Source organism: Heterodontus francisci, chromosome X, assembly GCF_036365525.1.
Source record: "Heterodontus francisci isolate sHetFra1 chromosome X, sHetFra1.hap1, whole genome shotgun sequence".
NCBI lineage: Eukaryota > Metazoa > Chordata > Chondrichthyes > Heterodontiformes > Heterodontidae > Heterodontus > Heterodontus francisci.
Genome location: NC_090421.1, coordinates 20,512,612 through 20,540,324, shown reverse-complemented (window position 1 = coordinate 20,540,324; position 27,713 = coordinate 20,512,612). Strand labels below are relative to the sequence as shown.

Here is a 27,713-nt window from a genome sequence, read left to right as displayed (position 1 = left end):
CCCAATTTTGCCACAAGTCCCCAGATGTTAGTGAGGCGCACTTTGTAGGATTGACTGGGCAGGTGTGCCTTTGACTTTTCCAGTGCCTAGGTCAGTGCCCATTGTCGGTTTGATACAACTGAGTGGCTTGTTAGGCCATTTCAGAGTGCAGTTAAGAGTCAACCACATTTTAAATATATTGGTTTAGATATTAAGCAGGGTAGGTCTGGAATAACTTTAAATCAACAATCCTATTTAGAGAGCGTTACTCCCATCCCAGTTAATCGCACTAGGTCATCACAGTAAGATGATGTTATATCTCAAGAAGAGAGAGAGCAATTGTTAAGCATGATTAGTCAGTTGAACCGGTTGTGCACTCAGACCAGACCAGATGTTAGTTTTGATGTATTGGAGCCAAGCATTACAATGAAAGACCCTAAAGTAGAGCATGTTTTAAGGGCAAATAAAGCATTAAGAAAATACAGTCAAGAGAAATGTGCACTTAAGTTCCCATCCTTAGGTGACTCAACGAACATGAAACTAGCTATTTTAGTGATGCTTCACATGATAATCTTTCTGATGAGTACTCGAGTGCAGCTGGTTTCATAATATTTCAGATAGGTGAAAATGGGAATGTTGTCCTTTAGCTTAGGAAGCTAAGAAAATAAAAAAGGTTGTTAAAAGTACTTTAGCTGATGAAACACTGACTCTTGTGGAGGCAGTGGATATGGGGTTCTATTTGTCAAATATTTTAAGTGAGATTCTATACAATGGACATACTGAAGATAGTATACCCATTGAAAGTTATGTAGATAAATAATCGTTCATTGTAGGATAATGTACACTCTATGAAAAGTGAATGAGAAAAGATTACACTTTGCTGGCTTGAAACAAATGTTGGGGAGAAAGGAAATCTCTAGCATTAAATGGGTGGATGCAAGTCACCAACTGTCTGATTGCACATGTACTTTTGTTTTAGTGAAACAAAGAAATCGTTAGGGGTTGTAGAGAAGGGGCATCTCGCAATGTAATACTTTGTACAGAATATGGAAATCTTAATATAATTTGTTTTTTTGATTGTACATATTAAGTCTAATTTTTACTTCAAACATAGAAACATAGAAAAGTAGGAGCAGGAGTAGGCCATTCGGCCCTTCGAGCCTGCACCACCATTCAATACGATCATGGCTGATCATCCAAACTCAGTAACCTGTTCCCGCTTTCTCCCCGTATCTCTTGATCCCATTAGCCGTAAGAACGATATCTAACTCTTTCTTGAATATATTTAATGATTTGGCCTCAACTGCTTTCTGTGGTAGAGAATTCTACAGGTTCACCACTCTCTGGGTGAAGAAATCTCTCCTCATCTTAGTCCTAAATGGCTTACCCCTTATCCTTAGACTGTGACCCCTGGTCCGGGACTCCCCTGCCATTGGGAACATCCTTCCTGCATCTAGTCTGTCCAGTCCTGTTAGAATGTTGTAGGTTTCTATGAGATCCCCTCTCATTCTTCTAAACTCGAGCGAATACCAGCCTAATTGACCCAACCTCTCTTCATACGTCAGTCCTGCCATCCCAGGAATCAGTCTGGTGAACCTTCGCTGCACTCCCTCCATAGCAAGAGCATCCTTCCTCAGATAAGGAGACCAAAACTGCACACAATACCCCAGATGTGGAGAGAAGGGGATCTATTGTCTATATGGACTTTAGTAAAGCCTTTGACAAGGTCCCGCATGGCAGACTGGTACAAAAGGTGAAGTCACACGGGATCAGAGGTGAGCTGGCAAGATGGATACAGAACTGGCTCGGTCACAGAAGACAGAGGGTAACAGTGGATGGGTGTTTTTCTGAATGGAGGGATGTGACTAGTGCTGTTCTGCAGGGATCAGTGCTGGGACCTTTGCTGTTTGTAGTATATATAAATGATTTGGAGGAAAATGTAGCTGGTCTGATTAGTAAGTTTGCGGACGACACAAAGGTTGGTGGAGTTGCGGACAGTGATGAGGATTGTCAGAGGATACAGCAGGATATAGATCGGTTGGAGACTTGGGCGGAGAAATGGCAGATGGAGTTTAATCCGGACAAATGTGAGGTAATGCATTTTGGAAGGTCTAATGCAGGTGGGAGGTATACAGTAAATGGCAGAACCCTTAGGAGTATTGACAGGCAGAGAGATCTGGGCGTACAGTTCCACAGGTCACTGAAAGTGGCAACGCAGGTGGATAAGGTAGTCAAGAAGGCATACGGCATGCTTGCCTTCATCGGTCGGGGCATAGAGTATAAAAACTGGCAAGTCATGTTGCAGCTGTACAGAACATTAGTTAGGCCACACTTAGAATATTGCGTGCAATTCTGGTCGCCACACTACCAGAAGGACGTGGAGGCTCTGGAGAGGGTACAGAAGAGGTTTACCAGGATGTTGCCTGGTCTGGAGGGCATTAGCCAGGAGGAGAGGTTGGAAAAACTCGGATTGTTTTCACTGGAACGACGGAGGTGGAGGGGCGACATGATAGAGGTTTACAAAGTTATGAGCGGCATGGACAGAGTGGATAGTCAGAAGCTTTTTCCCAGGGTGGAAGAGTCAGTTACTAGGGGACATAGGTTTAAGGTGCGAGGGGCAAAGTTTAGAGGGGATGTGCGAGGCAAGTTTTTTTTACGGAGGGTGGTGAGTGCCTGGAACTTGCTGCCAGGGGAGGTGGTGGAAGCAGATACGATAGCGACGTTTAAGAGACATCTTGACGAAAAATGAATAGGAAGGGAATAGAGGGATATGGGCCCCGGAAGTGCAGAAGGTGTTAGTTTAGGCAGGCATCAAGATCGGCGCAGGCTTGGAGGGCCGAATGGCCTGTTCCTGTGCTGTACTGTTCTTTGTTCTTAATTGGATGCAGGTGGTGGGTATTAACTGGGATTCGCTTGGGCTCCTATCAATAGGAACAAACTGGAAGTGGATTTTGTGCTTAGGAGGTGGATATTTGTAATGTGTATCTCTGTGAATGAATGGTTATAAAAGTGTGTAAAGATTGGCTCTTATTTTATTCTTCAGCACCAGGCTTTCTGGAAACTAGCAGTTGTGTCCCAGCAGGCTGCGGATGTCACCAACGAGCTGCCATGAATGCCTTAGCCTCCTGAGGCATGGGTGCTCACACATAGAAACATAGAAAACAGGAGCAGGAGTAGGCCATTCGGCCCTTCGAGCCTGCTCCGCCATTCATTATGATCATGGCTGATCATCCAACTCAGTAACCTGTTCCCACTTTCTCCCCATATCCTTTGATCCCTTTCGCCCCAAGAGCTATATTTAACTCCTTTTTGAAAACATACAATGTTTTGGCCTTAACTGCTTTCTGTGATAGTGAATTCCACAGGCTCACCACTCTCTGGGTGAAGAAATTTCTCATCTCAGTCCTGAAAGGTTTACCCCGTATCCTTAGACTATGACCTCTGGTTCTGGACTCCCCCACCTTCGGGAACATCCTTCCTGCATCTACCCTGTCAAGTCCGGTTAGAATTTTATAGGTATCTATGAGATCCCCCCCTCACTCTTCTGAACTCCAGCAAATATAATCCTAACCGACTCAATCTCTCCTCATACGTCAGACCAGCCATGTTGAGAGCTGATCCTCTGCCTGTATACTGTGTGTTGGAGGGGGGGGGGGGGGGGGGGGCGGGGAGGTCTCACCTCCTTTGAGCTGGAGTTCTGTGTCCATTCCCTCTGCCCTGTGAAGTGGCATGTGGCTGTGGAGCAGGCAGCTGTTGCTGCTGTTGGTGTGGCTTCTGGTGCTGCTGGTGTTGTGGCTGCTCTTATTCCTCATCAGAGGTCCAAACCGAAGGTGCACAAGTTGCTCCCATGCTGCAGTGAAGGTTGACACCAGAGAATTTCAGATGAAGGGAAGTAAAATTCAAGGTAGGTGAGATGACTTCCAAAAAGTTGCACGTCATCTGTTAAGTTGGGTAATCATGCTCTCAGATCAAGTGCTGTGAACACAAGCCTTTCCCATAGGCACTGCTGCAGCAAGTCAGTTTCACTAGTTAAACAATTTCCAGGCTGACAGTTTCAATGAACAATGACTCCCTGTTGTGCTCTCGCCTTGTTGACCCTGGCGAGTTTCACACAGCTCGGGAAACCCATGCTCTGGCTGTAAAAGCCAGAATTCCAGGTTAAAAGCAGAATCAATTGCCTCATTGAATATTTTAATTACTTAGCAGACAGTTTCACGGTGGCTCCCTGCTCACCTCCAAACTCTCCCTGGTGTAATCCAAAAATGGGCAGGATCATGTTTGGCCTCTGAGCTGACGCCACGTTTTGGGGCTTTAACCTCATCCCCACCTGCACCTAAACCCACACCACCCCTGGGAGTTAAATTTCTGCCCATGTTTTTTTTAAAGAAGGAGATAATGCAGTTGTGCCCATCCAAATGCAGCCTTATGGTGATCTGCTATGCTGTGCAAACTACTCAATCTTGCTTGGATGACTTGGAGATTTAACTCCAGTTAATTTTCTCAGTTCCAGTGTTTCAGACCATTCCTGCAGGCAAACCTTCAGTCCTTACGAATCAGAGTGCCTTTACCTGCCCAATATTTAGGTAATTCGTAGCATTCTCAGGGGTCAAACAGAAAACTCTTATCACTATATTCGACTTACTAGTTAAAATCTGTGTTCTCACATGATCTTCCTTGACTTCAGAAGATGCATTAGACTGTGGATTAGGCTGTAAACTGTCAAACCAATGTACAATAATGTACGGTAGACATACAGCAGTTACTGGCTTAGCTAACCCTCCTTGGAGGTAAAAAAAAAGTGTAATCTGCTGCACTAAACTCCAACATTAACTGAACCTGGCTCAAAATCCTTAGCTTAACTACGAACGGCAGTTCATTGCTAACCTTCCACAGAGTCTCTTTGGCCTATGTATATCTTGCTGATTGTTTTGGGCAGACTGGTGAATTGGAAGACAGGCTAAAATACACTTACAAAATTTGACCAAGGCAAAATAAATTTAAATGTGTGTCTTAAACAGAACTCTTCAAACAAACTGATAAACTGCTTGTATTGAATGGCTTGGCCCCTGCCTCAGATACCTGTCACATGCTGTGGGGGGCTATTTTCCATCAAAACTAGCTGGGTCATTTTCTGTCAGTGAATCTGTTTTTTTCTAACCCAATATGAGGATGACAGAAAGAAAGAAGACAATAACAGAGTCATGGAGTCATTTGGCAGCTGGCTCTCCACGGAGCTATCCAATCAGTCCCACTCCTGGAACCTAGTTTAGACCACATTTAGGGTTCTGTGTACATACCACAAAAATGGTTATTGAAAGAATAGAAAACATTTACAAGTGTATTGCTAGAGTTGAGATGATACAACATGATACATCCAAAACAAAAATGCTTCACTGTTGGTGTACCTACACCACATGGACTGCAGCAGTTCAAGAAGGCAGCTAACCAACACCTTCTCAAGGGCAATTAGGGATGGACAATAAATGCTAGCCTTGCTAGCGATGCTCAAATCCCATGAAAGAACTTAAAAAAATTATAGACATATCTGGCAAGGTGCACTGTTGTGCATGGAAATCATCCTTCCTAGTCCTAGATGTTGATTTCCTGGTAACTCATTTGAATATTCAGTATTCACCAACTTCCCAGAATAATGTTCCTCTTTAATTTGTGGTTGAAGGCTCGTCTGGCAGCCAAGTGTTGCGTCGGGGTTGCTGGCCGTCTGGTTCGGCCTTGGACAGTTGGCAGGGAGAGAGATGGAGCAGAATATTTTTTTGGAGACTGAAGACAGTGGTTTTGGTCTTCCTGGTGTTTGATTGGAGGAAATTTCTGCTCATCCAGTGCTGGATGTCAGATAGACAGTTTGATGATTTGGAGACAGTGAAGGGTCAGGAAAGGTGGGGGTGGGATGGAGCTGGGTGTCGTCAATGTACACGTGTTTTGAATGATGTCACTGAGGGGCAGCATGTAGGTGAGGGGTGGGAGGGGGCCGGGGATGGAGCCTTGGAGGACACAGAGGTGGCTGCATGAGTGGGAAGAGAAGCCATATAAGATAGTTCTCTGGCTTTGATTGGATGGATAGTACTGGAACCGGGTGAGTGCGGTTCCACCCAGCTTGATGGCATTTGGAGAGGCATTGGAGGAGGTTGGTGTGATCGAGGGTGTCGGGGGCTGCAGACAGGTGGAGAGGGACAAGGAGGAATAGTTTTCCTTTGTCACGGTCACGCGGGATGTCATTTGTGTCTTTGATGAAAGCTGTTTTGGTTCGGTGGCAAGGGTGGAATCTTGATTGGAGGGATTCAAGAGTGGAGTTCCGGGAAGGGTGAACACTGATTTGGAAGGCAACAACACAACTCCCACCAATACTGTCATGGATAAATGCATCTGCAGCAAATAGGTTGGAAAACTCGAGAGCAAGTAGGCTTTTCCATCCTGTTGGTTTTCTCACCACCTGCCGCAGACCCATTCTGGCAGCCACGTCCTTCAGTGCTCTGTCAATAGCGGTGTGACTGAAGTACGCATGGTGTTGGACATTGTGGTTCCCCACTACCCCTCTTTTCCGCTCCGCCCCACCCTGCTACTGCCTTCCACCAGATTACATTCTGTGCTCTTGCTACTCAGGTGTTCCTTCCAAGAGGTGTTCAGCATGGAGTACTGATTCATCCATTGAGGGATGACAATAGGTGGTAATCAACGCAAGGTTTCTTTGCCCATGTTTGGCCATGAGAACTGAATATTCAAGGATATTCGACATTTTAGAAGGAACGGCAAAAAGGCAAAGGAGGTGGTGTTGCACTGATAATAAGGGATGGGATCAGTACATTAGTAAAGGAGGATCTCAGATCGGAAGAACAAAATGTGGAATCTGTTTGGGTGGAGCTAAGAAACAGCAAGGGGCGGCAAACACTGGTAGAAGTTGTTTATAGGCCACCAAACAGTACTGGTTGTGTGGGACATGGTATTAATCAGCAGATTAGAGAAGCATGTGGCATGGGTAATACAGTAATCATGGGTGAATTCAATCTGCATATAGACTGGGTAAACCTAATGAGCACTAATGCTGTGGAAAACGAGTTTCTGGAGTATAGTAGGGATGGTTTTCTAAGCAGTATGTTGAGGAACCGACTAGAGAACGGGCTATTTTAGATCTAGTATTATGTAATGAGAAAGGGCTAATTAATAATATTGTTGTAAAAAAACCTTTAGGGATGAGTGATCATAATATGATAGAATTTTACATTATGTTTGAAAGTGAGGTAGTTCAATCTGAAGCCAGGGTGTTAAATTTAAACAAGGAAATTATGAAGGTATGATGGGCAAATTGGCTGAGGTGGATTGGGAAAATACATTAAAAGGTATGACAGTACATAGGCAATGGATAGTCTTTAAAGAAATATTATATAGTTTACAGCAACTATACATTCCTTCAAGGCACAAAAACCCCAAAAGTAAAGGCAGTCAACCGTGACTAACAAAGGAAGTTAAGGATTGTATAAGATTAAAAGCAAAGGCCTATAAAGCTGCCAGAAATAGCAGTAAACCTGAGGATTGGGAGGATTTTAGAATAAAGCAAAGGAGAACCAAGAAACTGATAAAGAAAGGGAGAATAGAATATGAATGTAAGCCAGCAAAAAATATAAAGTCAGACTGTAAAAGCTTCTACAGGTACGTAAAAAGGAAACGTTTGACTAAGACCAATGTGGGTCCATTACAGGCAGAGTCAGGACAATTTATAATGGGGAAGAGAGAAATGGCAGAGAAGCTAAATGATTACTTTGTGTCTGTCTTCACTGAGGAAGATACAAGAAATCTCCCAGAATTAGTGATCCAAGGGCTTAGGGGGAATGAGGAATTGAAGGCAATTAGTATTAGTAAGAAGGTTGTATTGGAGAAATTAATGGGGCTGAAGGTTGATAAGTCCCTCGGACCTGATATTCTACATCCCAGAGTGTTGAAAGAGGTAGCTATGGAGATACTGGATGCATTGGTGATCGTCTTCCAAAATTCTATCGATTCTGGAGCGATTCCTGCAGATTGGAAGGTCACAAATGTCACCCCACTATTGAAGAAGGGAGGGAGAGAGAAAACAGGGAATTACAGACCTGTTAGCCTTACATCAGTTGTTGGGAAAATGCTGGAATCTATTCTAAAGGATGTGATAAATGGACACTTGGATAATAATGATCTGATTGGGCATAGTCAACATGGATTTATGAATGGGAAATCATGTTTGACGAACCTGTTGGGAGTTTTTTTTGAGGATTTTACTAACAGAACTGATAAAGGGGAGTTGGTGGATGTGGTATACTTGTATTTTCAGAAGGCTTTTGATAAAGTCCCCCACAGGAGATTGGTTAGCAAAATTAGGGCGGCACAGTAACGCAGTGGAGGGCGGCACAGTGGTTAGCACCACAGCCTCACAGCTCCAGCGACCCGGGTTCAGTTCTGGGTACTGTCTGTGCGGAGTTTGCAAGTTCTCCCTGTGACCGCATGGGTTTCCGCCGGGTGCTCCGGTTTCCTCCCACTGCCAAAGACTTGCAGGTTGATAGGTAAATTGGCCATTGTAAATTGCCCCTAGTGTAGGTAGTGGTAGGAGAATGGTGGGGATGTGATAGGGAATATGGGATTAATGTAGGATTAGTATAAATGGGTTGTTGTTGGTCGGCATAGACTCGGTGGGCCGAAGGGCCTGTTTCAGTGCTGTATCTCTAAATAAATAAAATAAAATAAAATAAATAAATAAAGCACATGGGATAAGAGGTAATATACTGGCATGGATTAAGGACTGGTTAACAGGCAGAAAGCAGAGAGTTGGAATAAACAGATCATGCTCGCGTTGGCAGGCTGTGACTAGTGGTGTACCGCAGGGATCAGTGCTTAGGCCCCAGCTGTTCACAATATATATCAATGATTTGGATGTGGGGACCAAATGTAGTATTTCCAAGATCGCGGATGACACAAAACTAGGTGGGAATGTGTGTTGTGAGGGAGATGCAAAGCGGCTTCAAGGGGATTTGGACAGACTTAGTGAGTGGGCAAGAATGTGACAGATGGAATATAATGTGGAAAAATGTGATGTTATCCACTTTGGTAGGAGGAATAAATGTGCAGATTATTTCTTAAATGGTAAGAGATTAGAACGTGTAGATGTACAAAGGGACCTGGGTGTCCTCGTCAATAAGTCACTGAAAGGTAACATGCAGGTGCAGCAAGCAATTCGGAAGGCTCATGGTATGTTGGCCTTTATCGCAAGAGGATTTGAGTACAGGAGTAGTGAAGTCTTGCTTCAAATGTATAGAACCTTGGTTGGACCACACTTGGAGTACTGTGTGCAGTTTTGGTCCCCTTACCTTAGGAAGGATATTATTGCCATACAGAGAGTGCAACGAAGATTCACCAGACTTGTTCCCGGGGTGGTGGGATTGTCCTATGAAGAGAGATTGGGGAAACTGGGCCTGTATTATGGGGATAGTGTGGGAAAAAGGCATCGAAGTGGATGATCAGCCATGATCATATCGAATGGCGGGGCAGGCTCGATGGGCTGAATGGCTTACTCCTGTTCCTATTTTCCGATGTTCACTGGTTGGGGTGATGCAGGTTCCTGAAAAGAGCATTATTTTGTTACCCGAGTCCAAAAGAACTCTTTTACGTATTCTGTAGAAACCCTCCTTAAACTTCTGACACTTGGAAGCGCGTTACTGCTTAAACCTTTTCACCAACCCAGTGGACCTGTCATAGCTTCAAAGCCCCTGGTTCAATGTTAAATGTACCTGCAGTAGACAGCTCTTCATTTCAGCTCCTGAATAATAGTACATGATATTTCATCAGATTTAAATTAAGCTTTCAAATTAAACAACTTGGATCCTTTCCAACAGCATTTAGCTTTCATGCCCACCCTCTTGTATCAAATGAATACAGACTATGCATGTTCAAATACATTTAAAACAAGTTAAATGTATAAAAATAATTTCAATCTTTAACCTGTAAAATCTTTTTGAATACACATTAGGAATTTGTATACAACAGGCTAAGTGAACAAAACCAAACCACACCACATCAATTACAAATTCATTGTAGCGAGGGAGTGAGCTGAGCATTTCTAATAAAGGAAATATATATGCAAACCTTCTTAAATGCTGGACATCATAGCAGAAAATGTGCACGAATTAGTATGCATGAGCTCAATTCAAAGATCCCTGTCATGCCTTTATGGAACTTGGAACGTATACTCATGTTATTAGGGCTAACATATTAATGAACTGTGCTAATTACACCTCACTTGTATAAGCAAATTAACATTAATTAGAAGAAATGTTTTCCTCTACAATATGCAAAGTATAAGTCCTTTATAAAACTTCAACAGTAATTGTAATGTCATGAGAGAACATATGATTTATACGAATTATTAAAAATTTCATATAGATATTAGCTTCGTTACAAAACAGGCTTTCTCCTATAATTCTAAAATGCCAAGTCTTTTCTTCATGAAACTTAGGGGTGTAATTGTTATTCACTAGAGAGGATGTATTAATGTATTATGCTAATACATTAAATTGAACCTAATTTACAAATGAGGTTAATTGCAAATCAACTTTTCCTGCAACTCAAAATCGAGAACTCCTGGCTTGAATTGTTGAGAATAGAGGTAAGGCCACAGTGGACCTAACTTTAGTGAATAGAATATAGTGGAATGCAACAGAAAGAAAAGAAACTGTTCAGTCATGTATGAACCATAGTTTATTGAATTAAAGGGTATAGTAGGGCAGCATGCTAGCCTATAATGTGGCTTCAGTGCCCTAGAAGTGCCAGTACCTATGCCATTTCGTCCTGTTATTTTATTCTAGTGTCGCCAAAAAATAGCTAGATCAACCACATAATAAGAACGTTATTCTTTGAAGGGGAATTTTTACCCCTCCATGACAAGGCCAGAGTTGCGGATTAAAATCGGAAAATTTGCGAAACCCAACCCCAGCCTGCCGCGAAAGTGCCAGTTTCCATTTTAACCACATTCAAGTAACCCGCTCTGTAGAGGTGGGTCCATATTTATATGTAAATAAAGTCCCATTCATGATATTTTGGCAGTGATTTAAATTTAACACTGGCCAGCCAGGTTTCCAAGGGCTCGGGAAATCTGGCAGCTAAAGGAAGGCGGGAGCAGCTGGATCCAGCAGGTAGGAATGTTTTCGCATTGCTTGTGGGCCAGGAAGAGCAACAGTACTTGCCCTTCCAACACCTCAAACAAATCTTCTGCCATGATTAACCGACCACACAACCCCCACCCCAAAACCTGCAATCTTTCTGAGCAGCAGTGAACCAGCTTGTCAATCTGCCAGCTGCTGGGCAGGAAACTGAGTAAAAAAGAAAATGAGGTCTCACCGTTGAATTGGCAAGTCATCCCCGTTCCCAGCATTTGCATGATTCCACCCCCCGCCCCCATCACTGCACCCCACACCCCAGAAATATCAGAGCTTTTGCTTGTCCCCTTCTTTTAACTGTCCAATTTGGAAAGTTTGATTAGCTCTTCTATGATTGCTTACAAACATTAACTGTTAATCCAAAAAATAGGTGAAAAATCACAAGTGTGTACAAACTTAACATAAAGATCATAAATGGTTATAATTTATAGTATAACTAAGGCCATGCAGGTGCTTTTCAAAAATAGTGTGTATGCCATAATTGTGTTTTGCTGGCACAAATATTTATTTATTAACCATTTCTCATTTAACTAATACACACGATAAATTAAATTAAATAGAACATGGAACTGTGGAGGTTATGCCCAGATAGTCACTAGGCTGAATTTAGTGAGTCTGCTGTCAATCCCAGCGGCAGGCCTGGAAAAGGGCATTGTTCCCGTCCGTCATGTGGGCGCCTACCCCATTGCGATAATGCAGTGTGCGGCCATTTTGCATAGGGGAGGCACGGGTCCCCCCAATCACATGGCGGGGAGTCATTGATTACGGCCTCAGATGACTCTAAAGCAGGTGCTGGTTTCATATTTAAAGGCCTGCCAGCCCTGCATTCATTCCTACCTTGGATTCATTGTCAGCTTGGTGCAGCCTACAACTTTGTCCGACTGGTTCTTGTACCCACCCCCGAAGAGGGCAGAAGACGACAGCCGAGGAAAGAAACAGGGTGGCCCCATAGTTCAGTGATGCCTCCCTGCAGATACTCCTCCAGGCTGCAAGGGAAGGGAGGGAGGTACTCTTCTCCCACGATGGCAAGAAGTCCTCCCGCCTGACCAAGCAAATCTGGGTGGAGATTGCAGAGGAGGTTAGCAGCCATGGGGTCCCCCAGTGCAACTGGGTCCAGTGCAGGAAGAGGGTCAAAGACCTCCTGCTTCCAAGGTGAGTGCTCCATACTAAATGCCTTTCTGAGCTTTGCATGTGACTATGTGGGAGGTTGCACAACATGGAGAGGCTAGCAGAGCTGCGGGGATGGCTGAACGGCCAGGGTTTCGCCTCTTCCTGACAGATGCATGGCTGTCTCTCGGCCACAGACCACCTTCCTTCAAAGCTCACCCTGCTTAACTCCCCTGATAGAGAGTGTCAGCATGAGACACATCAATTCCCCATGAGAGGATGTGGGGCTGTAATGAGCAGAATCTCCATCCTTCCTCTTGCAGGACAAGAGGGCCCATAATAGGAGGGAGACGGCTCAGATAGGCAGAGGACTCCTAGATCGATGTCCACTCACCTCCGCCGAGGAAGAGGCCTTGGAGCTGATGGGTACCCAGTGCGGCCGCGCAATATCGGATCGGGAGATTGGAGTCCCTGCGCAAGAGAGTGAGAATTGACTGCCGTCGGCATGTGTATCTACGTTGGAGACCCACATAACACTTGGTTGGCATCAGGAGATCTGCACAACCTAACCCACATGTGTTTGTGTTCTTTCATGCAGGTAGCCATTTGCAGGGGACCACAGCCACAGGGAGACAAGCGTCCACCTCTAAGGAGGAGGAGGTGGACCACTCAGAGAATGCATTGTCCCATGACTCTCCTGCACCCTCCACCAGCGCAGATACTTTCACCTCGGTGGGTAACCTTCCGGCATTAGAATCAGGGTCACAAGCTGGTGAGTGCACACTCGCGCCCAAGCAGCTGGCTGAGGATTTTTAAAAATTCGTTCATGGGATGTGGGCATCGCTGGCTAGGCCAGCATTTACTGCCCATCCCTAATTGCCCTTGAGAAAGTGGTGGTGAGTCGCCTTCTTGAACAGCTGCAGTCCATGTCGGAGTCCAGGCACGTGCTGAGCCCCAAAATGATGACGAGCCTCTAGTGTCAACAGCACAGGGCATGCTGGAGTTGCAGGGAGAGGGAAGGCAACATTTGGCAGATATGCCAGAGGTCATGCGCAGCCATGAGCGGGGGATGGGGGAGTCCGTCCATGTCATGACAGCTGCCATGTCTCAGGCTTATGGCGCTTGGCTTCCTCCACTGAGGTGGTTGGCAACCCTCAGGGAGAGCCAGATCCCACAGATCCATGAGCTCAACACAGCAGTGGCAAGGCAAGAGAAAGAACAGGAGTCCGGATGCTTCTCCAGCTCCTGGTCCTTCTCTGGTGAGCAGGGAGGCTCAAAAGAGCCTTCAAAAGGAGGAGGAGAGGCTGCTATCCACATCTGGTGGCTCCCGTCAGGGCGCTCTGAGCGTGGACACCAGCTCCTTAGCCCCTCCGCCAGTGAGCCCAGCTCCAGCGGCCGTGATGCCTGAGGAGAGTCCTGCACCAGTCCAGGACACCCACTAGGCAGCCAGGGCCTTCCAGGCCCCATGCAGCCAGAGGACACCTGCCAAAGTCATCACATGTCAAGCGGCAGCCTGATCAGCAGCTGTCGCCGGGATCACACCACGTAGGAGCACCCACAAACATATTAAGAGCACATTTTGGGTCTCACAAGTGTACCATATACATTTTGTGTTAATTAATTAAAGGTCCTTCGTTCAAATCATTAGGGTTCATTGTCTAAAAGCCATGTGCCATTAAGCCTTAATTGTGAGATCTTGGCCTCCCTCTTCCCCCTTAATGCAATGCCAATGTGATTACATGCCAATGTAATGAGGGCCCTTGTTAATATATGGTCTCCCATGGTCAGTAGCGCACATTGCATCTGCTCGCAAGACAGGGAACAGAAATGGAAAGGACGCAACAGAGTTCAGGCATAAAGATGAGCCTTTATTTTACTCTCTGTGAATGGACACCAGGATGGCTGTAAACGATTTGTTATGAGGTTGTCTCTTGCTTCCTTTGCGCGTTATTCTACCCGTCTAGCCTCCTGCCTTGGCCAGTTGTGTCGGCAGAGTCGCTGATGGTCATCAGAGCCCAACCTTGATAATGGTCCGCCCTCTGTTCCAGCAGTGTGAGCAGACAGACCTATCACACAGCGGTTTACCAACCCCATACTGACAACTCACCCCCGCACAAACCCACACTTCATCCCCATGTGGAGTCCCCAGTAACCCCGGGCCCCCTTGCGGAGACCCCGGAACCCCGGCTCCCCTTGCAGAGCCCCCGGTACCCAGGCACCCCGGGCCCCCTTGCAGAGCCCCCGGAACCCCTGGCCCCCTCGCGGAGCCCCCGAAACCCCTCACGGAGCCCCCGGAACCCCAGGCCCCCGGGCCCCCTTGCGGAGCCCTCAGTACCCCGGGTCCCCTTGCGGAGCCCCCGGAACTCCGGGCCCCCTCACGGAGCCCCCGGAACCCCGGGCCCCCTCGCGGAGCCCCCAGCACCCCGGGCCCCATTACCCCGGACCCCCTTGCATAGCATGCAGTAATGCAGTCCCACAATGGCCTCAAAACCCCCCTCTTCCCCTATGCAGCAATGCTCCAGGTCGTCAACCCGTCGCGGCACTGTGCGCTCTCACCTCAGTGCGACCAGGTTTTACTCGTCATGAGCTCGGATGCATGTCAGTGCCGCCCACCATTCACAGAATCGCTCACCCATCATTAAATCACTTTTCATTATATTGACAAACAGGTAAATTAGCATTTCAGCAATTTAAAATAGGTTCCCGTCGCGTTGTGCTTTCCCACCACTGACAAAACCCAGAACTGACATCACAGCACCGGATTTCTGGGTAGACGGTTGCATTGCAATTCTCCGTCCCCCCATGCCACTATACCCACCCTCAACAGCCGCGTTAAATCCAGCCCATTAAGTGCACAACTATCCTACCAGGACTCTATGGAAACTTCCACACTAAATGCTCAAAATTGCTCAGACAAATAAGAGGGAGATTTGATCCCAGTTAAATCAGGGCAAAGTGCTCAGACTCAGGATCTGCAGTCTCTGACAAGTATGAGGACAATGGTCGGTGTCCAACTGAGGAGCTGGATCAAACAGTACCTCATACTTTACCAATACAAAAAATGACAAAAAAGCTCCAGTTCAATAGCAAAAATATCAAGAAAAATATTATATGTTAAATGTATCTTAAACCTTTCCTTTTGCCTTTTACGGACAGCTTTACTAAGATTTACACAGTTTTCTTTTTTTTGAAGTTGAAGTTGCTGCACAGGCATACTTTTTAAACACTGTGTAGCTCCCAGGATTAAAATGGTGACATTTATACTTTAAATGAAGGACACGAGAGTAGCAGGTAAGCGAATTGTGGCTGTTAAAACACACGGTTGACAGCCAGTCTGGTCAGAGAGCTCTTTGTAATAAATGTTTTCAATCAAGTCACTTTTGATTGGGACTAAGACTTTGAGCATCAAGGGCAGGAAATGCAAGACTGGATCACACACAGTCCAAGGGCTGCAACAGAGGCTCACAAAGGCCACAGTTGGCTCGTAGGCTATATAACGAATACCCCTGCTGTAAACTTTCCTTCCCTTTTAAAGTATGTTCTGAAAAGACCTTGGTACATGAAATCCTTAAACTTAAAATTCTGCTTATTATCCTCCTGCCTCAGATCTCTTCTGATGCTGATCTTGAACCAACTGTGGAGGCCACATGACATAACCAGTATCCAAAACAGATGTTCCTTCCTCGATGGCACAACCGAGATTGGGAACTTATATGAGAATCACAGGGTAAAAAACACATCCCACCACTCAGTGTCACAACACATTCCAGCATCAACATGCTCAGTTGCTACACTTCTTCCTAATTGTGCTTATTAAATATATTCAACATCAAAAAGGTACAAAATAAAAAGGCTTTGACATTACCAGGGTGGGAAAGCAAGTGTGTTCCAAACGTTCCATTGGACATTTGAGAGCAAAATAACTGAAGTCAACACCAGCACATTAGCACAAATTTAGGAAAAATTGTAACTATCAAAAATAGATATTTGATACTTTATTTCATGTTTACTTGTTTCTCATTTAAATTAGAATAGGATTAAAGTATAATAAAGGGAGAAAGAGTACAAGTGTCGTACCTGCTTAGTGATAGACAAAGCGTCATCCTGCTCTGTCAGACCGCCAGTTTCCATTGTACATCACTGAAAGAAAAAGTTTGATCTGCCTTATCGCATACTGGGGAACAAAACACAAATAACAAATTTAGTTTGAAGAATATTAGTAACATAAAATTACTTTGGTTAGCCTTTAAATGTATAGCTCCAAAATGTATAGTTGCATAAATGATTTGTGTACCATTGTACTGAATATTTTGAAAATAGTCTCATGAATACAAATTCTCAACATATACTTGTCCACCAGTTGCTCAGTTGTCTTAGACAGTATGCTGCTGAACAACAGCTTATGTGAACAAGGCCTTCTGATACAAAACTTAATCTGAAGTGTGTTAAGGCATAAATTAGCGCCAGTGACTGAATTTAATTAGTGCAATACTTATGAAGCCGATTTTCCTGAAATTTTCCCCTGGGGAATGCCTATATCCCAGGCACAAGGGCCAGGAATATGGGGATGGAGACCCAGTATAATGGAGTATAGTAGGAGAATGGGATCTGAACAACCACTGGCCTCTTTTGACCCATCAAGCCCCAACCCCTACATGTTCCCGCTCATTATTCTCCCCACCCCTGCAAGCTCCTCTGTCTGCAGTCTCTTTTTTGACTTCAAGGTGCCACCATCACTACTTTCCCCAACATCATCCAGTTCCCATCTTTATGTTCTTAAAGCATTTAAGTACAAATTTTCTGCTTCTTAAAATTAGCGGGTGGAAAATTACAGGCTGGAGGTGCACAATTATCCTGATTATGTGTTCCCAGTGTGTGCCAGCACTTTTCCCCACCACAGATCTCAGATTAACTTTCCCATAAGTACTAATTTTTTGACTTTTTTTAAAAAAGGAACTACATTTGCCATCCTCCAGACCTTCTCCAGTACCAATGAAGCTCTCAGAAATATCAACAAAATCAATGCTAATTTCCTCCTCTAATTCCTTGGGAATTCCATAATGTAATCTGTCTGGTTCAGGAATGTTGTAGATATTTAATCCTTTCAGTTTATGCATTGCACTCTTTACCAACTTCTACATGTGCTTAACCCCATTTACTCTTTTTATGAGAACTGATGTGAAGAATCCATTCAGTATATCTGCTGTACCCTAATCATTTTACCTAATGTGTCCTTTAATTGATCTGCCTCTTCTTCTACCTGCCTTCTATTGAAGTAATTTTAAAACATTTTTGGGACCCTCCAGCTGCCCTCTGTAATTTGTCTATATGTTCTAGTACTTTAGTTCCTTAGTTAGAAAGAAAATTTGAATTTATATAGCACCTTTCACAACCTCATAACATCCCAAAGCACTTTACAACCAACAAAGAACTTCTGAAGCATAGTTACTATTAGAATGTAGGAAACACTGCTGCCAATTCGCACACAGCAAGATCCAAAAAACAGCACTGTGGTAACAACCAGATAATCTGTTTTAGGGTTGTTGTTTGAGGGTTAAATATTGGCCAAGACACCAGGGAGAACTCACTGCTCATCTCCAAAATAGTGCCATGGGATCTTTTACATCCAGCTGAGAGGGCAGAAAAGACCCCGGTTTAATGTCTGATCAAAATACAGCACCTCCAACAAGTGCAGCACTTGCTCAGAACTGCACTGAAGTGTCAACCTAGTATTGTGTGTTCAAACCTCTGGTGTGGGACTTGAACCCACACCCCTCTGACTCACAGATGAGAGCTACAGCCGACACTAATCCACCCCATTTTCTGTTTCCTTGTATTTATTTTGTAAACTATTTTACTTACTTTTATGCTTTTCTAATCTCCTTATAAAATCACTGCAATCTAGCTCTTACTATGTGTCTTTTCTAGAATTAATTTTCTTCCTTAGCGTGGAATTGCCTTAAACACATTTCATTTCCCTTCTGTTCTTTTTTGAAGTCTGGTTTCCTAATATTGCCTAAAACTTCTCATAAAATCTGATTTTCCTTAAATTTTCTCTTGGGATGTGAGTGATACTTACAAGTAAAGCCTGGCTACCCGACCCGAACCACTCTAGACCCGACTACATGTGTCGGGTTGGGTCTATATTCCGAGTCCAGCATTCGGGTTCGGGTCGGGTCGGGCTGGATTGTACTGCCTCTGGGAAGTAATCTTCTGTTCAACATTAAGGTCAAGGCAGGAAACGTGCAGTCCAGACTCTGCACTCTGCAGTGAGCGTCTCTATAACGTCATTGCGCTCAAGCTGTCGCTTCCATACATCCAAAGGTGATTCTACACTACAGTACACTATGGATGTAAAACGAATGCTGTCTACTGGAGAATGTTTAGCAGTGGAAAGTCCTGTAGTCGGAAAAGGTAACTCTTCCAATTGGAAACATTTCAATGCTGTTGTTTTCCGCAATAGTAAAAGTTCAAGTGGATTTGTACAATGCAAATCTTGCAAACTTCTACTAAAATATGACAGCAAAAAGACGGGAAATTCACCTTTGCAGCGGCACACTGAAAAAGATTGTACTCGACCTGCAGCAAGGACAAGTCAGTCATACCTAACTTTGTTTGTACAGACGAGCGAAAAAACCATACCCACTCACAAGAAATCAGAAATTACAGACAAATGCGTGAGTCTCTGTTGCACGGATATTCGACCTTTCCAAACTGTCTCTGGTGAAGGGTTTGTTGAACTAGCACAAGAGCTTATCGATGTGTGTGCTACATACGGTCGAGTATCAGCATCAAGTGTGTTACCAAATTCAACTACAGTTTCAAGAAAGTGTCGTGATGTGGCCAAAGTAAAGAGAAAACAACTAATTTCTCAGATTATTGACATACTGAAGGATGTGAATGTGGGAATGACAACTGACATGTGGACAGATGACTACCATAAAATCCATTATATGTCGATAACTTGTCATTACATCAGAGTATAAGCTGGGGGTGTTGGCCGCTTCAAGGACTTCTGTGTTGGAGATATAGTCCTGCCACCTGATGCCAAGTATTCTCCGAAGGCAGCGAAGATGGAATGAATTGAGACGTCGCTCTTGGCTGGCATACGTTGTCCAGGCCTCGCTGCCGTAGAGCAAGGTACTGAGGACACAGGCCTGATACACTCGGACTTTTGTGTTCCATGTCATGGCTTGGCTTGGCCATGTGAGCCGCATGGAAGATGGCAGGATCCCCAAAGACACATTGTACAGCGAGCTCGCCACTGGTATCAGACCCACCGGCCGTCCATGTCTCCACTATAAAGACGTCTGCAAACACGACATGAAATCGTGTGACATTGATCACAAGTCGTGGGAGTCAGTTGCCAGCATTCGCCAGAGCTGGCGGGCAGCCATAAAGACAGGGCTAAATTGTGGCGAGTCGAAGAGACTTAGTAGTTGGCAGGAAAAAAGACAGAGGCGCAAGGGGAGAGCCAACTGTGCAACAGCCCCGACAAACAAATTTCTCTGCAGCACCTGTGGAAGAGCCTGTCACTCCAGAATTGGCCTTTATAGCCACTCCAGGCGCTGCTTCACAAACCACTGACCACCTCCAGGCGCATATCCATTGTCTCTCGAGATAAGGAGGCCCAAAAGAACATCAGAGTAGATTTTAAACTTAATGCCAAAGTTTTAACAACAGCAATGTTTCCACCGGAGGACGCCAAAACTGGTGAAAACATCAGGCATGAGATTTTAAAGCTGCTAGTGAATACTTTTGGATTCGACCCAGCAGATTTAAATAAATTAGTCTAGGTGACAGATCAAGGCGCTAACATAGTGCTTGCTCTTAGACCATATCAACGTCTGGATTGTCAGGACCATGTATATAACACGCTCCTTCAACATTCACTTGATCCAAAGGAATTAGCTTCTGAAGCTCCGGATGTTGTAGAAACTATACATCATGCCAAAGCCTTGGTGACGTATGTCAAACAGTCTGGTCTTGCTGCACAGTTGTCTAAAACTTTAAATCCAATGGGAGAAACTAGATCCAGTACGGTGTATTTGACACTGAATTCAATTCAGGATATTTATCATGAGCTGCACGAGAAACTGGAACAACATGGGGAAAACTACAGGCTGGAAAACATTGCCCCCGATGTCTTGCAGTTTTTGGTTGATTTCCCCCGACCATTTTATGAAACTCAGAGGGAACTCGAGGGAGACCAGTATCCTACATTGAACCTGGTAATTCCGTGGTTTGAGAAACTTAAACGACTCTGTTTGCCACTTTCTTCAGATGCTCCAATGCAAGCAGTTGTCAAGCAACGGCACAGAGTGGCTTCTGAAGAAAGTTGAAGTAAATGACGTGCACAAGATTGCAACATTTCTCTGGCCTAAATTTAATCAGCTGCGAATGTTGTACAGCCATAAAGTTTGTTCTGAAGTGCACAGACTTATCAACAACTTTAAAACAAAAGAGCCTGTGAAGCAAACGAAAGTTGAACCTACAGCTGCCAAAAAAGCAGTGACCGAATATGCTGAATGGGAGAATGTTCATGAAGAAGTGGATACAAATGATGAAGTGCAGCAGTACACAGCACAGAGTCCTGCTGTGTTGGCAATAACAAAGAAGCGTGATCTGTTGGGCTGGTGGAAGGAACACAGTGTTGCATACCCAAAATTGGCCGGGCTGGCTAGAAGTATACTTTGCATTCTGGCGAGCAGTAGCAGCAGTGAGAGGAACCTCAGCGTAGCTGGAAGGACAATCGACCAGTGGAGGACTGCCCTTAAGCCTTCCACTGTTGACTCTATTCTTTTTTTACATGACAATTTATAAGACATTTTTTCTTTTTTTGGCTATGTCTGTAACTGAGACTACTAAATCAAATGTTCACCTAACTGCCTATTGAGTGCTTCGTTGGAGTAGACTATTTGTTTTCTTTTCAATCTACGGTTTGACGTGATTTGTTTCTGTTTTATCTGGTTATTATCACAGTGCTGTTTGTGGGAGCTGGCTGTGGGCAATGGCTGCTGTGTTTCCTACTTTACAACAGTGACTACAATTCACAAAGACCTTCATTGGGTGGAAAGTGGTTTGGGACGTCCTGAGGTTGTGAAAGGTGCTAGAGAAGAGCACGTCTTTCTTTGTAGAGAGAAAATGGATAATCTCATGAGAAGACTGCTTAAAAATCATGAGGGAGTCAAGACGTTGTTTGAAAGTCTCGGAAGAGACAGGCTGATATTTCTGACAGAAAAAGAGAAATACTGTGTGTATTTGAAAGTTATCTACAAAAACTTCGTTCGGCTCCTAGAGTTAGGATCTTTAATTTTATGTACTCAAGGAGTTGGAAGAAAGATGTTCAATAAATACAGAACTGTATTTGATCGCTGTTAGATTATTTGTTTTGCATTTTAATACTTCAAATCAATGCTTCTGGGATGCTTTATCTCTTCTAAGACTGAACTGTAATCTCATAGAGGAACAAGACAGTCCAGTGTGTAAAAGCAATTAACAAGCAGTGCTTGCTGATTGTATGTTTATCTGGCAGTGCTACAAAAACTAAGATCTCAAAGGATAGATGGACACTCTGAAAGCTTTGGAGGGTTGAGATTCACCCATGACATCAAACAAACAATCTAGGGTAAGAATATTTTTTTTAAAAAGTGATACTAATCTTTATGTAAAATTATATTAAATGTCAATGCTAGAAATTGTTCAACATACCTTGTCAACATTAACATATCTGGGTTTTTTTTGCTTTGTAGGCTATTCGAGGTGCTGGCCGTTATTTGTATGCAGATCAACCAGAAGACTTCAATCAAACAGTACTGCAAATCTGCAGTACTGTAGCCTAATAATCAGACAGCACTGGGAATCTGCAGTACTGTACATTAACAATCAAACAGCACTGGGAAAGCCTGCTATCTAATCTGCCATTTTTCCAATCAATCAATCAATTTAATTTCCAGTCCAATCTCTCTAATACTGATCCCAGATTTAAACCCTGGTCTGTATTGAATTCACTGAGCTTAGGAATAGCAGTAAGAAAATGATAATTGGCCTCGGTGTTGCTCATGTTCAAATCTCTCCATGGTCTTTGTTATGATCCTACTTTTTTTTTTAAATCTGCAGTGTGCCTTTAAGGCTGGAAAAGGATCAATACTGCTTTAAGAACAAGCAAGCCTCAGGAATTACTAAGAAGATGCATTTTGGTTGCTGTTGGACACAACCATGAAGAGGGAACCAACCAGCTTCAAAGAATGCATCCTGGTTACTTGGCAACAGCCATTTGGAGAACAAGGACAAAATATACAATGTTGCAATTACATTTTTTGAACTGGCTTTTGAGACAGTTAAAAGACACAGACACAGACAGCTGTTCTGCCAGCATATACTGAAGGAAATAAGAGCTCTCCCTCTGGCTGTTTAAACCCTATTTATTATACTCTCAGAATTCTGATGTCAAGCCAGATTAATTTCTTCCAAGAAAATAACCTTTAACTTTAACTACTGAACTGTAATTGCTGAATTCATCGCTAGAAGAGCATCACTTGAACTGCTGAACTGGACTACAGACTGTTCTACTGTTGAAAAACCTTTTTTTCACCCCAACGGACCGCTGCGAGGACTTCAAGCAACCTTGGATTTTTCCACATTGGAAGATTCCACTTCGGCAGGAGCGTAAATCTGCGAGGACACTAATCTTTTCTATTTTAAATACTGTTTATATCTTATTAGTGTTTAAGAATGTAGTTTTTCTAATTAAACAGTTAATTTGTTGATCTAAAGACACCTGGTTTGGTTAGCCTCATTCGGGGGTTAATAAGTGGTCAATTTGGCTGTGGTTTTCTTTAATTTGTAAAGTTTAACGTGATATGTTAGGCGACCTGTGGCATGGCGGGACTGATTTGACAGTGCATTGTTCCCACTGCAATCAGAATTATATATTTTGATTGGGGGCTTTGTCTTGAGCAGTTGGTCGTTACACCTTGTACACCCCCCTGCCCCCCACCACTCCAAATCGCTACAGCCCTACAACCCTCCGAAAACGGTGTTGGCGAAAAAAGGAGGGGGTAAGGAAATCACTAGGTTTGTACCCCTGATCACTATCCAATGAACTTGGCCACAAAGTGCTCATGTGTGAAAGTGGGGGTTGGTGGGAGAGGAGGGAGGGGTGTTGGTTCCTGGTGACAGGAATGTCTCAGCCTCACAATGATTCCCCACAAATCCATCTGCAGGAATAGCCCGCTACCAAACGGATAAACAGGATCACATATTAAGAATTACCATTTGGACAAGGTACCAGAGCAAAACATGTTTGATATCATTAAATTTATTGCAATATTCGGGTCGGGTTGGACATGAAAAAAAATTAAAGGACTCAGGCTCCAGTTGGGTTTGGTTTGTCTGTGGTCGGGTCAGGCTTTAATTTTATACCCGAGCAGGCCTTTACTCGCAAGGCCACAGTTATTGCCCATCCTAGTTGCCCTGAAAACTTTGTGTTTGGACCTTTTCCTTGAAACACTGTTGTCCTTGTACTGATGTTGCTCCCACGACTGGGTCGGGAATTGCAGGACACTGAACCAGCAACAATGAAGGAACTGTGACATACAACGAGGCAAGATGGTGTGTGACTTGGAGAGAACTTGGAGATGATGGTATCCCGATGGAGTCACTGCTCTTGTCTTTCTAGGTAGTAGAAGTCAAGGGGAAATAGGAGCTGCTGTCAAAATAAGCTTGGTGAGCTGCAGCAGTGCATCTACTCGATAGCACATACTGCAATGCAGAGGGAGGGGATGCCGACTCTAGTATTTGCAGGTGCTGATCCAGTGCACTACCCTGTCCTAAATGCTGCTGAGCATTACTGTAGTTGGACCCACCAGACAAGTGGTGGTGCCATGAGGTCAGTGGGAAGTGGTTGTCTTTTTTTTTTCTTGGACATGGTCATTGCCTGGCACTTGCATGACACAAACGTTATGTGCCACTTGTCACCCCAAGCCTGGATGCTGTCCAGGTCCTGTTGTAGGCTGGCATTATCTTCATCAGAGGAGGAGGAGTTATAAATGGAGCTCCAACCATAAGCAAACAATGACTCCTGACATAATGTCACAGGGAATATTACTGATGAAGCAGCTGAAAATAATTGGACTGAGGATGCTGCCCTGAGGAAGTCTTTTTGTGCATCAGGATGTCTTCAGCCACTGGAAGGTTTTACCTTGATATCACTATTGATGATTCATGCTGTCACTTTCCTCATGATTGGGACACAGCTCATTAACTGGATTACATTTGTTAAGTCTTTTTGGGGATAGGATATACCTGGAAAAATTTCCACATTGTCAAGTACATGCCAATGTCACAGCTGCACTGGAACAGTGGAGCTGGGAGTGGCTGGTTCAGGTACACATCTTAAGTACCGTAGCTAAAATGTTGTCAGGGTCTATTGTCGCAATACATGCAGCCTAGCAAAAATGAGGGCTAATCATTGCTTGGGAAATCTGAGACACAAAGAACGGACACGTCCTAGTATCGGTAGGTATTTCCAAATAACACTGTTGCTATAGCTTCAGAAAAGGTTAACAAGCTAGAAAGAACTTTAAATAGCTCCAATATGAGAAAAATAAATATCCATCGGATGGTGATTTAAGCACCAAGCGGGGAAAGGAGGGCAACACCTTATTGGAGTGCGATCCTTCATCAAACTAATTAAAATCTGACAATTATAGGTTCTGGCACGTTTTTCCAGTTGTGAGAACATTTCCAGTTACTTTATACAATCCTCAACATTTAAACTTACAATGGTACCAAAGAAAGAAAGAAAGAATTTCCCTTAAAGCAGTTAAGTAGAAATTTCATATCTCATCTGAAAGATGGCACCTCCAACAGTACTCTCTGTTCTATGTGGGGAGCGTAGGCCTGGATTATGTGCTCAAGTTTTTGGAGTGGGACTTCAATCTCTGATCTTCTGACACAAAGGTGAGAATGCTAGCACTGAGCCACATTATTTAAAAACATCTACTGTTGTTAATAAAGTAGTAATTAGTAAATGCATCTGTGTCCAACTTTTCAACTTGATGACTCTGGCAAGTAGGAGTTAATTACACTTCATTCAGTGTTGCGCTGCGGTCATGTTATGATTAAATGAGTGAATAATTTACAACACAACTTGCACTTGCGTCTTTAATGTAGAAAGACATCCCAAGGCTCTGAACAGAAGTGTAATCAGATTAAAAAAAGGATGCCCAGTGAAAGAATAAGATATTAGGAGAAGTGCCCAAATGTTTGGTTAAAGAGATAGGGGATTTGAAGGACAATCTTAAGGTGGGGGGGAGGGTAGAGAGATGGAGGGAATTCCAAAATTTGAAGCCTGTACAGTTGCAGCACATTTGCCAATATTGGGGCAAAAGGAGGGGATGCATAAAAAGCCAGAGTCAGAGGATTGGAGAGTTTGAGGTGGAGGTTGGAGGAGGTTACAGAGATAGGGAGGGGCAAGACCATGAAGAGATTTCAACTGAGGATGAGAATTTTAAACTGGAAGTATTGGGGAACTGTATTTCAATATAAGTCAGCAAGCACAGGGTGATGAGTAAATGTGATAGGATACAGGCAGCAGAGTTTTGGATGTGCTGTACTTTATAGAGGGTGGAGGATGGAAGCTCAGCCAAAAGAGCATTGGAATAGCAAGGTGACAAAGGCACGAATGAGGGCTTTAGCATCAGGCAGGGGGGCAGTCAAGCAATGTTACCAAGGTGGAAGAAGGCAGTCTTTTTGATGAACAGTATAAAGGTTCTGAAGCTAATTTCAGGACACCAAAATTATGGTCTGGTTCAGCCTGAGACAGAGGTTGGGGAGGGATTTCAATTGGTAGTGAGGGTACAGAGCTTGTGGCAGGGGCCAAAGACACTGGCTTCAATTTTCCCAATGTTTAACTGGAAGAAATTACAGACCATCCATGCCTACATATCAGACTAACAATTTGATATTAGAGGCAGTAGAGAGAGGTGGTGCAGAGCTGGGTGTTGTCAGCATACATGAGAAAGCTGATCCCATAACTGCAGAAGAAGATGTCAAAGATTGGCATGTAGACGAAGAAGAGGAAAAGCTCAAGAATGCATCCTTGGGGGACTCGAGGTAAGTGTGAGGGCGGGAAGAGAAGCCATTCCTGGAGATGTTTTGATCAGTTAATCAAGCAGAGGATAATTCCACCGAGCTGGATAATGGAAGAAATGTGTTGAAATAGGATGAGGTGGTCAACCATTTCGAAGACTGCAGAGAGGCTGAGGAAGCAGTACGGTCACTGCCACAGAGTATGTCTTTTCAGTATGTGGCAGGGATGGAAATCAAGGGCGAGAGTTTGCATTTGGGATCAGGAACCCCACATCGGAACCATTTCCGCATCCTGACCCTGCACAGGTGGGGCTAGGGAGGTTGGGGGGTAGAAGGAGGGAGGAGTAGTCACAGCCCTCGATTTTCCCCAAGGTAGGCTGCTAATTGAATGGAGGGCAGGTTTGGCAGCCAATTAGTGAATGACGGGCGTGGAATGGTGCAGATCATGTAAAATGTAGGCCTGATTTAAATGGCAGCCATTTTGCATCACTTATGGATGCTCGAGGTCAGCAGGAAGAGAGGCAGAAGCCTGGCACCCGTGGCAGGGCTGCACCACGGTTTTTTGATGCAGCCCTGGAGGTTCTGTCGGAGGCAGTAAGAGAGAGACGAGAGGTCTTGTTTCTGGAGGGTGGCAGGAGAAGGCCACCCAGCCAAACTAAGCAGGCCTGGCTGGAGGTGGCAGAACATGTCAGTAGCCGAAGTGTTGTTTGGCGGTCCTGGGTGCAGTGCCACAAGAGGTTTAATAACCCTCTTTGCTCTGGCAAGGTGAGTGCAGGGGCTATGACACAAATTTTCAATTCCTCTCTAGCCACAGGAGAGGTGCCAGAGGACTGGAAGACAGCGAATATGGTATCATTATTCAAGAAGGGTAGCAGGGACAAACCAGGTAATTACAGGCTAGTGAGTCTAACATCAGTGGTTGGGAAACTAATGGAAAAAATTCTGAGGGACAGGATTAATCTCCACTTGGAGAGGCAGGGATTAATCAGGGATAGATTAATCAGTCAGCATGGCTTTGTCAGGGGGAGATCGTGTCTAACTAACTTGATTGAATTTTTCGAGGTGACTAGGTATGTAGATGAGGGTAAAGCAATTGATGTAGTCTACATGGACTTCAGTAAGGCTTTTGATAAGGTCCCGCATGGAAGATTGGTTAAGAAGGTAACAGCCTATGGGATCCAGGGCAATTTGGCAAATTGGATCCAAATTTGGCTCAGTGACAGGAGGCAGAGGGTGATGGTAGAGGGTTGTTTTTGCGATTGGAAGCCTGTGACCAGTGGTGTACCACAGGGATCGGTGCTGGGACCCTTGCTGTTTGTAGTGTACATTAATGATTTAGAC

General features: G+C 44.2%; 1 protein-coding gene across 5 annotated transcripts in view; it reads right to left on the bottom strand.

The window, feature by feature from the left end:
* The window catches only part of pou6f1 (POU class 6 homeobox 1), a 298,595-nt gene that overhangs the window by 249,090 nt on the left and 21,792 nt on the right, over positions 1-27,713 (bottom strand). For 3 of the 5 annotated variants that reach the window (XR_010971226.1, XM_068024505.1, XM_068024506.1), the window contains exon 2: positions 16,356-16,452. Coding sequence is in view for 2 of the 5 variants with exons in the window: in XM_068024506.1 (XP_067880607.1) it covers positions 16,356-16,409 (54 nt within the window). In the remaining 3 variants the exon portion in view is untranslated. Of the gene's footprint in view, positions 1-3,658; positions 3,737-16,355; positions 16,453-27,713 lie in introns of those variants that run through there. The other 2 variants (XM_068024507.1, XM_068024509.1) reach the window with 2 other exon arrangements.